Consider the following 14,490-nt stretch of genomic DNA (forward strand, 5'->3'; position numbering starts at 1 on the left):
TTTTTTGCTTACTGAGGGATGCCTCAGTTAACTGCAAACAGCGGTCTGGAAGTACTAATTATGAGAAAATAAATAGGTTATTTGCAACTGATACACAATGCCGTTTTAGAGCTAAACTAATTTTAAAACAAATTAATATTATTCACAAAAATTATGAATTAGAAATTCGAACAAAAATAACACTGATGAAAAATATAAAATCGATATTAAACAACAACAAAAAACACTGTAAAAATTATATATAATCGTCGGCAATAATGCGTCTTGTGCTGTCACGTGACTAAACGCGGAAGTGAATCTAGAGTGGAGCCTCTCCACTCGGCACGAGCTTCTTCGGTGCTGCTCCCAAGTCCTCCTCTTTCGCTCCAGAAAATGGTTGTGTAAACAGATGATCGGTAAGACAGGATTAGATCATTTTGTCAGTATAACATCCAGTATCAAAAGCATTATTTAATCTACGAGTGTCTGTGATATTGGAAATGGCGAAGGTGTTTATCGAGAACTAAACGAAACATACGGGTTCTTCAGAGGAAGCTCAGCTAACACGTTAGCTTACCACTGAAAGCCACCAAATCAGACGTGCTGGTTATCCTTCGTTTTGAACACACACCGATATTTCATTTTCAAACATGAGTAAATGTTAACATACTTAGAGTTCAGCTCGTGTTGAAACTTAAGTTATACCTGTGTGCGTTAGCCTAAATTGCTGGGTTGCCAATGGAGAGGCAAGAGGCCTGAGTCACATCTGTTGGACAAATTTGAGTATAAAACGCACTTGATAAGCCTGACGTGTTTCTCTAATCTCTCAGTATACACTTCAGATGATCACCAGATGTGTCAAAAGCTTAGAAGAGTGTATTTCTTGTTTGTAAGGTCATGACATGGTAGCAGCAGAGGCAACTTTGTCCACCATCATCCTATCAGTATCAACTGGAGAGTTTTTTCGTGATATCAGAACACCAGTTCCGTTTTTGAAGAAACAAGACAATGTTTGCTGATGTTGTGTGACTGGCCTGCTCATCTGGATCTGCTCACGTTGTTGTCCGTCTGACCTTAATCGATTCCCCCCACATAAAGTTACTCCACACCGCGACCACCATGTCGGACAACCAGGGCAATCTGAACAACAACGTCCCGCTGAACAACAACAATAACGGAGGGGCGAACCGGATGAGGAACCCTCCAATGAACCAGAACCCCCTGATCAACGTGAGGGACAGACTCTTCCACGCCTTGTTTTTTAAGATGGCAGTCACATATGCCAGGCTTTTCCCACCATCCTTCAGACGGATATTTGAGTTCCTGGTCCTGTTGAAGGTGAGATTTGCTATGTGATTTTCTTTGCATTTTGTGTTAGTCTCTGATTGGTGTATATTTGTGTTTTCTAATAAACTTCTCATCTTAGCCGTTTGAATAGAAATGGTGAAGATGGATGCTGGTTGACAGCATCGACATGTATTTGGGAACTATGCCTTATTGCTTTTGTTTTGTAATATGTCACCTATACATATTGACTTGCTCCCTTTAAAGGGATAGTTAACCCAAAAATGAACATTCTGTCATTATTTACTCACCCCCATATTGTTCCAAACCTGTATACATTTCTTTGTTGTGCTAAACACAATATATATATATATATATTTGGAAGAATACTTGTAGCCTAACAGTTCTGAATCACTATTGACTTCTATAGTAGGAAAACATCTACTATGGTCGTCAATGGTGCCCCAGAACTGTTTAGTTTCCCAAATTTATTCTTTTGTGTTTTACACAACAAAGAAATGTATACTGGTTTAAAACAACTTGAAGATGAGTAAATGATGATAGAATTGTCATTTTTGGGTGAAAAATCCCTTTTAAATTTATTTAAATTATACGAGAACAGTATCAACATTTGGTAAAGCCCAATTTATATAATTATAAAATGGCTGAATAACAGCCACTGAATCGAACTGGAAGACATCTGTGTGACTGAGAGAGAATATACAAACTGTAGTTCACCAGGGGCCCGTTTCAATAAGGAGGTTCAACCAACTCTAGGTTAAACCTTGAACTCCGAGTTGGTTTACTTAGAAATGAGAAACTTTGAGTTTTTGGTTTCAGAACAGCTGATTTGAGTTAGTTCAATTTACTCTGGGTAGGCTTACCCTGGGTTAAGCGCGTGCACCACGACTATAAAAAGCCATCATCAATGGAGCTCCGATATTTTGATTCACCATGGCAACGGCACCAAAAAAGCAACATGGCAGCAGAAAGCACTTGAGTGAGGCACACTTTCCGCTCTGCATACAGTGGATTTACTGATGTCCTGAAAATGACTTAAGTTTATATTAATAAATTGATAAATGTACCAATAAACAAAAAATTAATCATTACATGAATGAAACAACAGAAATAAAACAGAAATAACAAAAAAATCGTATGTTCTCATGGCTGCTCTAGTTACGCGAGTGAGATGTCATGGTGTATAGGACACCTGTAGGGCGTCAGACTCTCGTGCAAAGTTAGACTGATCGCCGGTTCTAACCCTGCTCTGAGCAGATTTCAGTTGGAATGGCTGCCGTCTAAATTACTTGTTTATTACCTTTATCACTTCATTTGTGCATGTATGTCTGTATTTATTCATTTCCAGGGCTCTAGAGTGCGACCAATTTGGTCGCACATGCGACCTTATTTCTCAATGGTGCGACTAAGAAAAATCTAAGGTCGCACCGGTGCGACCAGCCGTTCGAGGGAGAAAAAAGTCTCCGCGACTCTGAAAGTCTCCCTGTGATTCAACAACAGACACACATTAGGCCCATATCGTGGTCTAAACCAATCAGAGATAGTGAAGGGCGGACCCCCTCTGATTGGCCGTGGTCCAGATTTTCCTGTACGTGTGTACCAGAGGTCGCGTTAAACGAAAATTCTCTGTCATTGACAGATTTTTTTTACCAGTGACGGAAAAATCTGAAGGCCGTAACAATTTGTAACTCCCCGTTTCCCTTCATTAGAGCGTGATATGCTCGCGAAGGGACGTGCGTGTTTTCACCTGTCATTGTTAGGGCTGTCACGATTATTAAATAATCGTCTCATCGCGATTGTTTGACCTCATCGCGATGCTTTCGGATCATCGCAATTATCGCACATCTCTATAGAAGACACTAGGGGGAGCTGTAGTGCATCTGCATATTGCATATTTTAGTGTATATATTGTTACTAAAGCATGGTAATACTTGTAAAATGTACCACCACAACACAATCACTTAAAAAAAAAAAAAAACATACAAATTACCTGCAGTACAATTTAATATTATTTAAGCAAATCTCAGTGTGAAAACCAGTCTACCAAAATTTCATTAACACACAAGTAAAATTTTACTGTAGTCTTGCAAGTGAGAAAAAATTTGAAATCAAATTTTAATGTTGGCTTCAATTCACACCTGATCAATTTACTTCATTTACAAGTATTTGGTGGTTGTATTATTGACAGGTAAAAGCCTAAACCTTAAATATATGATGACCCAATTTTTTCCGATGTATTTCCAAGAAAAAAACATAGTCTTGTATTAGAACAATATGGTCGTTTCAATCGCTGAATCAAAAATGAATGAGAATTAAATGTCAAAGCTCAAAAACAGACAATTAATCGTCATAATCGCCAAAGCCCTAAAACAGACAATTAATCGCCATAATCGCAATGATTTATTAGACAATTAATCGTCAATCAAATTTCATAATCGTGACAGCCCTAGTCATGTTACTGACTAGACATATGTGATGCGATCTGGGAAACCCGTCGGATGTCGGCTGGGACGCGGGAAAGACAGTTCACCTATCAAGTAAACCACATAACATGAAGAATGAAGGAGTATCAATGCACATTTCCGCCAGTCCTGTGTAAACTACGGCATGCAAAGTTTTTTATACAATGTTTTCGTGAGATGACAGAGCTCCCCGTCTGCAGCACCGGGAGTTATCCGATCGCAAAACATACAGCATTAGGCTGAACGATTAATCGAAATCGAATCGCAATCGCGATGTGAGACGTTGCGATTTGCTAATCGCAAGAGGCTGCGATGTGGAAGCGATGTGAAAAATAGGAAACGCGTCTGTTCCAAGCCCGCTTTGAGTGGCATTCTTGCTAACCAACTGAGTGAGCGCACCTCGTTATGCCTAATCAGCACTGCCCAGCCAACTGCTAAACGTCCGCATTAAAAAAAAAACATAAGAAGGCAGGAGAGAGAGAGTGTGTGTTATTATGGCATCTGCAGAGTCAGATCGATCATATTAGGCAAATAAATACTAAAGAACCGTCCAATTCAGAAGACCGCACACACAGCCTGCAACTCGACACTTCCCGCGTGCGTCTCGCGGACGAGCCGTTTAAACTTGAGCGCACACACAGCCTGTGTCATACTCGCGCGTCTCGCGGACGAGCCGTTTAAACTTGATGCGCACACACAGCCTGTTTCGTAATGACGTTTATAGATGGCGTTATTATAATGACAAATGTCGCGAGCGCATTATTACAAGGCGAGAGCGCATTCTTGTCATACGAGCGCGCGAATCTCTCCGCTCGCACGCCGATTTCCTTTGCTCGTGCACAAAACTGGACGCGCGCTTTCAACTATACGCTGCTCTCTTATGAATTTCTCTCCTCTCGCTCAGTGAGCGTGTGCGCACTCAAAATGCGTTCCGTGCGTCCACGAATCTTTTGGTACTCTTGCTCTCGAGAGGTCCTCCTGTGTGTTCCAGGCATTATAGGCTGTCAAAAGTAGTCAACCAATCAGGGATAGGCTTCCACGGCGGGCCAATGAAAACGCGACCTCTTAACTACAGTAGGCCTAATTGTTAAAAATGCTTGATGAAGAGTTGTTTTTCGTGTTCTTTTCTACAAAAGTGTCATGTTAATGTGTAATTCTTGTAAAATAGTATATTGTAAATTGCTGAGTTTCATTCTTATAAAATCTTTTAATATATAAATCTTTTAATGAGTGGATTCTTGCGTGTGGGTAGGTGGGTGGATGGGGGGCACCAAGAGGTCTTAATACGCCTCTGGATCCACCACGTTCTCAGGTAACAATATTAATATATTTGATGCAACATTATTAGTTAGGCGCACCAGTGCAACCAGTGCAAAAAGTTAGTCTAGAGCCTTGGTTTCTTTATTCATGCACTTAAGTCATTTCTCATCGTCCATAGAAAATTATTCTCTGATGTAATACACGTACGGTGGCTGATGTTATTGATGTATGGATGGATGAGATATATTTTGATATATCTAATTCACTGTAAAGAAAAACGGTACAGTTTTAATAAAAATGCACAGGGAAATGACAAAATTCCACTCGGGTCCTAAATTGCTCTCCTGAAATCAAAGCACATCCCAATGAATTAATGCAGCCTCTTCATGAATCCTCTATAAAAGCACATGTGACATACTGTATAAGTCACTGAGATGGTCTCTGTGTGATCAAAATGTGTGTCATGAATGACTGTATTAATGAATGAATGAATGAGTTACACCAGTTGCGCTTTAAAAGGGGGAGGAGATCGAAATAAACTCTGGGTTTACCAAAGAAAACCTGCTCCCGACCACGTTAGCTTCACAGAGTAAGTTACTATGGTTACTGACTCTGAGTATAAGTTACTTCTCCTTTAGAAACGGGCTTGAGTTACCCTGCTTTCTCGGGTTTGACATACCTCACATTCTGAAACGGAAAACCCAGAGTTTCCCTCATTTCAGGTTTAATATACTCAGAGTTTTCACTAAACCTCCTTTCTGAAACGGGCCCCTGGTCTTTGTGTAAACATCCGTAAAACATCAGCAGAGTGCCTCCCTCGTAAACTACAGGTGCACACAGGAATGAAGGTATTCGGATATTGTTGACCTGAGGATCTGCTTCAGGGACCCTTTTAAGTATCTAAAACGTGGACCTCGGCTAACTTACCTACATTAACATTTTGTGTTATTGTTGAAGTTTAAAGTTTTGCTTTATTAGAAACAGCTTTCTAAAACGGTCAGTTCTGGTCCTTGATTCTGATTGGTTGAGCCGAGTTCTAAGCTGTTATAAAATTCCCTCATTTATAACTGCTGACCGCATTACATAGACTGAATGTCACTAAATGATTCTTTCCTTGTGGCAATGCTATATTTTCTTTATTGCCTAAACTGTGGTTTTCATTCATGTCATGTTGTGTAATTGGCAGGCGTTGTTTATGCTTTTCATCCTGGCGTACATCCACATCGCTTTCTCACGCTCACCTATCAACTGCCTGGAGCACGTGCGGGAGAAATGGCCCCGAGACGGCATCCTGCGCGTGGAGATCCAGCGCAACTCCAGCCGCGCGCCCATTTTCCTGCAGTTCTATGAGACGGAGGGAATCCAGGGGCTGGTGAAAGATCCGGAGGAGGATGGAAGCGAGGGCACACAGCCGGTGGTTCAGACAGATGCTGAGGAGGAGGAGGAGATGACCATGGAGATGTTCGACAACAGCACAGTACGGGTAAGTTTATCGCAAGATGTGGGAAATGAATAGTGCAATCCAGAGCCATTTATGCCATTCCAGATCTTTCTAACTTAGTGTTTTCTTTCACAGTTTGAGCTGGACATCGAGCCGCGTCTGAATCCGTCGATGAGCGGCGGTGTTCCGGCCTCCGGCTTGAACGAATCGCAGGATCTGTCTTTCGGCCAGGCCTCCTCTAAAGGTATGCAGCCGCTGAGGGAGTCTGTCTCCGAGATTGAGATGCTAACTCGAGCAGGTAAACATCTCAAACTGCGTAGCGATCTGCTCAACTCCTTCCTCCACATCCTCTCTTCCCTCCATTCAGTGCGGCCCTTCACATTTCCCCTAGTCTGATTCTTTTTCTGTTTGCATTTCTGTTTTCACGGCCCAATCAAATCAATAGTCTCTGCGTGTTCCAGATACTCTCGAACGTTTTTGAAACCATGTGTAATATTTGGATTCTGATTAGTTATGTAGGGTGATTTCAGTGTTTCCCACAGGATTTTGAGAGACTTGTGGCGCTCATGATGTCATACCTAATTAGCATATCCGTGACGTCATCACGTTGTGTTTGCTCTGGTGTTGGCACTTGAAATCTGCTTCGCTTTTACTTTCTGCTCTTTCACAATATACTGTATTTAATTACAACTGAATGCTATTCTCACATATTATCTGTTCTGTTGAAACGAATGTGAAATAGTGGCTACGACCCAATAACCCCTCGTGTTTAATACAACCAGCTGTCACTTTTACTGCTGCTAAAATCCTGATTTATAAACACAACATCGTCTGACAAAATCACCATACATCTACATTAAGGAGAGGCTATATGCGGTGGTTTTGGCTATATTACTTATTTGCCTCATGCTGTTGTTGCTCCTCTCATCAATGTGTTGATGTATTATGAGCGCTTCTTTGATTTTAAATGCGAGTGATAGTTTTATGGTAGATCGCGTATAGCGCAGAGAATTCGGAGCAAATTCAGAAATATGAGAAAATACACTGTTACACAGAGTTACGACTACACAAACTCACGTGTAGAGGGCAAAAAGAGCTCACACACGGACACACCGAGCACATAGAGAAAGGGTGTGTGGGAGATGTGTCGTGATAAACCCGGTCAGCTGTCTTCTCTGTCAGTAACATCTGTGACTGTTGACGTTTACGTGGAAAGGCAAGAACACGGAGGAACGCATATTGAAAACACGACACATTTTAATTCCTTTACGGTCATGTGAGAGAGTGGCGCTTAGCGTCAACACGGTGCTCGCAACTGCACCATGTTTTAAATAGTAAAATAGAAATGTATATAAGGGGTATGATGAAAAATCTATTCGTGGCGGGCAGTGTTGAAAGTGTGGCGGGTCGCCACGAATAAATCAATGTTTGGGAAACACTGGATTTGGATGTTTGGCAAGATCAGACCGTTCAGGTAAAAAACAAGAGTGATGGCTTTCCACACTAGCGGTTATTCCTCTTTTGTCCGTGTATGTCTTTCAGAGGTCTGCTGTGCATTCTTGTGGTTGTGAGTCTGATGACTAAAGCACGATGCCAGAGTTGCCTTGAGCTGTCTTAGGCCAGCCAACAGGATGTTTTATATTGATTTTCTGATACTTAGAGATTTTCTGTTAGCTTTGTGTTAGTAGAGTTCTTTTGATGACTTATCACAAGTGGTCAGGAAGCAAACAGAACTTCACAGAGGAGAGTGTTTGCTTTACGCACCTTATTCCCATCGGGGAGTTTGAAATCAATGCTGTATTGAAGCGTTTCGGGACTATTTTCAAGACGTTCTGATATTGCATTGAAAGATTTGTTTCCCACTATATTGTCTTTTCATGAGACAGATCCTCATATTGTCTCAATTTCTGCTGTGTTTTAAGTTGGATATTTTTCTTTATAACACTGCAGGTCTTATCTAATCTAACTTTAATGTTCCATTGATGTGGGATGATAGATTTTAGATTTGGTTTTGGAACTGCGTGTCCTTTATTGTGTCCTTAATCGTGTGTTTGTGTTTTTGTAGTGTGGCCACAGGAAGAGTATATCGTGGAATATTCTCTGGAATATGGTTTCCTGCGGCTGTCTCAGGCCACACGCCAGCGGCTTAACATCCCCGTCATGGTAGTGACCCTGGGTGAGTAGTATCTCACCCCCTTCACAGACCCCAATACACATCTCTCATATATTAGTCGATCATTAAAACAGATTTAAAAAACATGTGAACTATTTTATAGACTATTTTATCAGAACCTCTATAAAAAAATTTTTTTTTAATATGATATTATTTATTATGTTATATTTATTATATATGTATATTTATTATATTATTAGTATTTTAGTATTTATATTGTATTATTTTAGTAATTCAGAATCTTGGGCGAATTGTGACCCCTATATTAAAACAAAAAATTTGTGATTCTCAATTTATCCAGAATCGTGCAGCTCAACAACACACTTACATTGTGAAAGGTACTAGTAGCATGAACTGGCGATTGTTACTCAGAAGCAGTGTTTATGTTCATAAAGGAAAGATCCATTACTACATAGTCTTATTGAGTGGAACCATAGTACTGCTATATAGTAACCTCAGGAACCGTCTGTGGTTTGTGTACAGATCCTATGAAGGATCAGTGCTTTGGAGATGGTTTCAGTCGCTTCCTCTTGGATGAATGCTTGGGTTATGACGACATCCTGATGTCCAGTGTGAAAGCTTTAGCAGAGAATGAAGAAAACAAAGGTAAATGACTGGTTCCCTCTCTAAAAAGATGTTGTTTCATTAATATCATGACGTGTTAAAGAAAACACCCTTTGTTTGTCTTCAGGGTTCCTGAGGAACGTAGTATCTGGAGAACACTACCGGTTTGTCAGTATGTGGATGGCCCGTACCTCCTACCTGGCAGCCTTTGTAATCATGGTTATATTTGTGAGTACTTCATGTCAACTTTCAGAACTTTCACCCCAGTTCAAAAAGATTATTTAAGATTCAGATGTTAAAACGTTTAGCTAATAAATGTCCAAGATTTACAAATTTCTGTCTTTTTCAGACGCTGTCCGTATCGATGCTGCTGCGGTACTCGCACCACCAGATTTTTGTCTTTATAGGTGAGTTCCCATCAGCCTCTAATATTCACCTCTGCATCATCTGTTATCTGTGCAAAACATCCTCTATAAAACTCTAAATGTGTCCATTACATCTTTCTCTGATCTCTTCTGTTCTCAGTTGATCTTCTGCAGATGCTGGAGATGAATATGACCATTGCCTTCCCCGCCGCTCCTCTCCTCACTGTCATCCTGGCTCTCGTGGGTGGGTACAATTAAAGTCAAGCTCGAGACATCCCTGTTCAAAAATATTCGATTTATTTGTTTGATTGTAAAAAACTTGTTTGCAGGGATGGAAGCCATCATGTCTGAGTTTTTCAACGACACAACCACTGCCTTCTACATTATCCTCATCGTTTGGTTGGCCGACCAGTACGATGCCATCTGCTGCCACACCAACACGAGCAAACGCCATTGGCTCAGGTGTGTTACCGCTTTCATCTTTCTAAAGGGCGACTGGTTGTTATGTGGGTTTTAAATCTAGCTTTGTTTTTGAGGGTTTTTTTGAAGAATGAATCTAAATAGATCTTCTGTGTTGTTTTGCAGATTCTTTTATCTCTATCACTTTGCCTTCTACGCATATCATTATCGATTTAATGGCCAGTACAGCAGTCTGGCTCTCGTCACGTCCTGGCTCTTCATTCAGGTATTGTAGTATTCACTTAGCATTCAAAAATCTCTAAATGAGCAAATAATGAATCAAAAATGTCTTTTTCTGCAGCACTCCATGATCTATTTCTTCCACCATTACGAGCTGCCGGCCATTCTGCAGCAGATCCGCATTCAGGAGATGCTGCTTCAGAACCAGCAGGTGGGTCAGGGCAACCAGACAGCCCTGCAGGACAATCTCAACAACAACACTAGCAACGCCGCGCCCGCCGGACAAGCGCACATGGCTGCCGACGCTAACGGCCAGGACCGCCGACCCGCTCAGGACCAGCCTCAGGTCGAGATCCACAACGGTTTGCTAAACCCCGGTCCATCCATCGACCCATCCAGCTCCGTCAGCGACCTCGACTGGATAGCCGAGATAGCCATCGGCTCAGACGTTCTGTCTGTTTCGCACCTTAGCGGTTCACTTTTGGAACCTGGAGGGATCCAGGAACCAGCAGCATCGGGACCAGCTGTGACAGAGCTGCAAACTTCAAGCACAGTGAGAGAGAACCAGGAAGGGAACATTAGTCCAGTCGGCCGTCCTGCGGTAGATATGACGGGGAAGAGTTGTGCTCAGGGTCTGGGGCCCCCTGGTGGTGGCGGAGGGCAGACGGAGATGAAAACAGACACTGCTTCCTCCTCAGTGACCTCACAAACAGACTGCACAGCAGCAGATTCGTGTCCGAGCGCCGCGGACGAAAGCTCGACAGACCCCCATTCCTCCCCCGCCTGAGATACAAATCGATCCCTCGCATTCAAAACCAATGAGTCCATGCCGTTTGCTCCACAGTCACCGACCCTCTCTGTAAATTAACCAAAAGGCATCAAGAGGAGAAGTTGTGATGGAGCTTTATATAATTACATCCGCGAAACCTCCAGCGCAAGCGCGTGGATGCAGACTTCTGTCGTCTAGATTCGAGAGTAAATCGCATTGAATTGTTGTTGAAACTGATGACGTGGGGGTGTGATCATTCAGAGAGTCCTTACATGTGATAGATTTTTTTTTCAAACAAAAAATGAAATTCGTTTTTTAATACAGGGAGTATTCAGCTAACAAATGTGATGTAATTGTACTTTTTGTGGCTCTCACATACAGGTATCAGCGGCACACATGGGAGTCATTTCTTGCTATCAGAATGCACATCATGATTGCTTTGGATTTGTTTCATTCCTGTAATGATAACAATCACTCACTCCCTTAACGTTGCCTACTTTTGTTTATTCATATGTTGGTCTTGGACACTAAAGCGAGCCACCAAATTGTGAAAATTTGTATCCTTCTGTTGGTTTCAGTTGTTGTCATATGTATTGAGTTGTGAGATGCTCTAACATTGACACTGGTATGTCGGCGTAACCGGTATCGACATTATTACACCCAGCACATCCTCCCACACTGTCCTAATTGAAAACATTGTCATGTCCCTCGGAAATCATTTCTACGGTTTCTAATCCTCATCAAGAGAAACTCTCTGTGGGTATGTTCAGACAGACGTGTCGTCTTAATTCAGGCCAAACTGGGTTTGAGAAAGAGGCCGTTTGAAGATTATTGCCTTGCGCTTCTAAAACTGAATGTTAACCCAGTATTTCCCTCTGAAGTACTCCAGGGTCGATAGCCTTACTAGAAGCTTCAGAGACGGTAAAGAAAACAGTTGCAATGAGTAAATGAGGTGTTTTGGGATGGTGGATCTATCAGATTGGATGTAAGTAGTGTGAAGGTCGGATTAAATGTGTGGTATAGATGCTAGGAATTCAATATTGAAGCATTGCAGCACATCAAGGTCACCATGAGTTTGTGTGTTCATTCAGCTTTTGAGCTTTTGAAATTTCCACATGCAGTGTCAAAATCTGTCTCTTTTATTAGGAAGTCCTGTGGCTGGCCAACTGTAGAACAGGTTTGTGGATGTTCATGTGTTATGTGCATCGCAAACCAGAAAAACAAAATGGAGCTTGTTGTCGTCTCTCTTTAACATGTGACTGGATTGAATAAGGTACGATTAAATGGCTATGCAACAATAGGGCAGTTTTTTTTTTTAAATTGTGCAATATTTGAGGCAGATCCATTAAGGATTTCAAGTCTGAAAGGTTTTATGATCAGTTCCTCTTCATTCTTTTTCTGTGCCTATGTTTGCCATTGTGAGAAGCGGATGATTGTAGTGTTTAGATTGTAATTTGTCTGTCTTGACAGACGCTGAAAGATTTTCAGTTCTGTGATCAGCTAGATTTCGTCTCATTCAAATGTATTTAACTGTAATGTTTAAAGAGAAATGCATAAAGAAACAAAGTTAATTTCCACTTAGGGTCTATGGTTTGTGGTTATTTTGTTATTATTAAGTGTTTTAGTAAATTTAGTTATTTAACACAATAAAGGAACAAATCTATCAATTAATCTTATACAAAACTCCTTAAATACAATTTTCATATATGCAACCCTGTCTGTGAAATCCAGGTTAAAGTTGCATCATTTAATTCTAGAGATCAGGAGCATCGAAGTATGAAATGATAAAACTGTATTGTGTGTTTATTGCTGTTAAAGATAAATGATATGATGTTCAGATCAAATTGTCATTTATAATATGATAAATACTGAAAATATTTTATTCACACCAGGAAACTGTAAATAAAAAAAACTAGCTGGATTTTCACAGACAGGGTCATATTTCTTAAATTCCATGCCAAAATTCTTAGGATTTAATTACAGATTTGTGTTAAACGTCCATCAGGATTTCCTGTGGAAAAAAATGCAGCCTTTTACATCAAAGAGCATCAATGATGTTCACATCTGTTTTGAAGGCCGATGTGCTGCATCATACAGCCGCGGAAAAAATTAAGAGACTTTCAGAGACCATTTTTCTGATTTTAAAATCATGTTCCATTTATAGTTATGCGTTTAGGTAAAATTATTATTTTTGTTTTATTCTGTTAACTACAAACAACATTTCTCCCAAATTTTAAACAAAAATATTGTTTCTTTTTGCATCTATTTGCAGAAAATGAACGCTGGAGAAACAGGTCAAAATAACAGAAAAGATGCTCTGTATTTTTCAGACCTCAAATACTGCAAAGAAAATATTCATATTCATATTCACTTTTAAGCAATACAACAGGAATAGTTGTACATATATTTAGGAAAAGTTCATAATTTCTTTTATGTGATAACCTTGATTTTTTTCACAGTTTTCATGTGTTGCGTGTTCACGCTGTCAGTCTTTCACATTGCTGTTGGAGGACTATGTCACTCCTGAGGTTTGATTTTGTTCAAATTCAACAGACACTGGACTGGAACGACCACAATACATCGAGATATGCTTTTGAAATTAAAATTTGGAACGGTCTCTTATTTATTTCCACGGCTGTATGTCAATGCGATCACAAAAAGTCAATCTAAAACTCTCCTAAAATCACAAATCATACAAAACACTTCCATCTGATGTTTTTCCCAAAAGGAAATTCTCTCACTTTCTGCGTGTCATTATTCAGTGTTTGACTGTCAGTTTATCGTTGGCTAGAATCCTTCTTAGGGTGGTTAGCTTAAACCAGTACTGTGCCTTTGTGAAATTAGGATATTAAAAGGGACACTTCACCCAAAAATGAAAATTCTGTCATGAATGACTCACTTTCTATTACAAACCTGTATAAATGTCTTTGTTCTGATAAACACAGAGTAAGATATTTGGACGAATGGTAACAGTTCTTTGCTATCATTGACTACCATAGTAGGACAAATGACTATGGTCCAAAGTCCCCCAGAACTGTTTGCTTTCCTACATTTTTCAAAATATCTCCTTTTGTGTTTAACAGAAAAGTTATTTTCCCTACTATAGTAGTCAATGTGGTCCAAGAACTGTTTGGTTACAAGCATGCGTCTTAATACAGCTTTCCTGTAGCTCAGTGGTAAGAGCATGGCGCCAAGGTCGTGGGTTCTATCCCAGGGCATTGCACATACTTAGAAACAAATGTATAGGATAATGCAAAGTAAGTCACTTTGGATAAACGCGCATAAATGTAGATATCTTTCATCTTAAGAAAGAAATCTAGACATATTTAGAACAACTCGAAGGTGAGTAAATGATGACAGATTTTTAATTTTGGGGTGAACTATCTCCAAGTTGAGTTTTATAACATGCTATATAAAAACATTACCGTGTGCAACACAATCACACTGATATATTTTAAGATGTGTCAGTAATTGTTTTCGATCAAGACACTAACATTTAAGTCGTAACCCTGTCCAAAAAATGCCCCTTGGTG

General features: G+C 40.4%; 1 protein-coding gene across 4 annotated transcripts; it reads left to right on the top strand.

Annotated features, from left to right (window-relative positions):
* Positions 1-274: 274 nt before the first annotated feature.
* tmem259 (transmembrane protein 259) lies at positions 275-12,534 on the top strand. Of its 4 annotated transcripts, none has more exons than XM_057362386.1 (12): positions 275-395; positions 1,078-1,317; positions 6,193-6,489; positions 6,583-6,745; positions 8,513-8,623; positions 9,104-9,226; positions 9,312-9,412; positions 9,534-9,591; positions 9,710-9,793; positions 9,879-10,011; positions 10,135-10,234; positions 10,310-12,534. In XM_057362386.1, the coding sequence occupies exons 2-12, from the start codon at positions 1,099-1,101 to the stop codon at positions 10,973-10,975; spliced, it is 2,055 nt and encodes a 684-aa protein (XP_057218369.1). In that variant the 5' UTR covers positions 275-395; positions 1,078-1,098; the 3' UTR covers positions 10,976-12,534. The 4 variants fall into 4 exon arrangements, with proteins under 4 accessions (XP_057218369.1, XP_057218368.1, XP_057218367.1 ...); XM_057362385.1 differs by having other exon boundaries at positions 280-395; positions 874-1,317; XM_057362384.1 differs by having other exon boundaries at positions 305-1,317.
* Positions 12,535-14,490: the final 1,956 nt, after the last annotated feature.

Source organism: Triplophysa rosa, linkage group LG20 (assembly GCF_024868665.1).
Source record: "Triplophysa rosa linkage group LG20, Trosa_1v2, whole genome shotgun sequence".
NCBI lineage: Eukaryota > Metazoa > Chordata > Actinopteri > Cypriniformes > Nemacheilidae > Triplophysa > Triplophysa rosa.

Bases quoted from the DNA above. Each gene is read 5' to 3' on its own strand.
- tmem259 (XM_057362386.1), top strand. From the start codon at position 1,099: ATGTCGGACAACCAGGGCAATCTGAACAACAACGTCCCGCTGAACAAC. The intron at 1,318-6,192 runs GTGAGATTTGCT...TGTAATTGGCAG, and splicing joins AGTTCCTGGTCCTGTTGAAG to GCGTTGTTTATGCTTTTCAT. The intron at 10,235-10,309 runs GTATTGTAGTAT...CTTTTTCTGCAG, and splicing joins CGTCCTGGCTCTTCATTCAG to CACTCCATGATCTATTTCTT.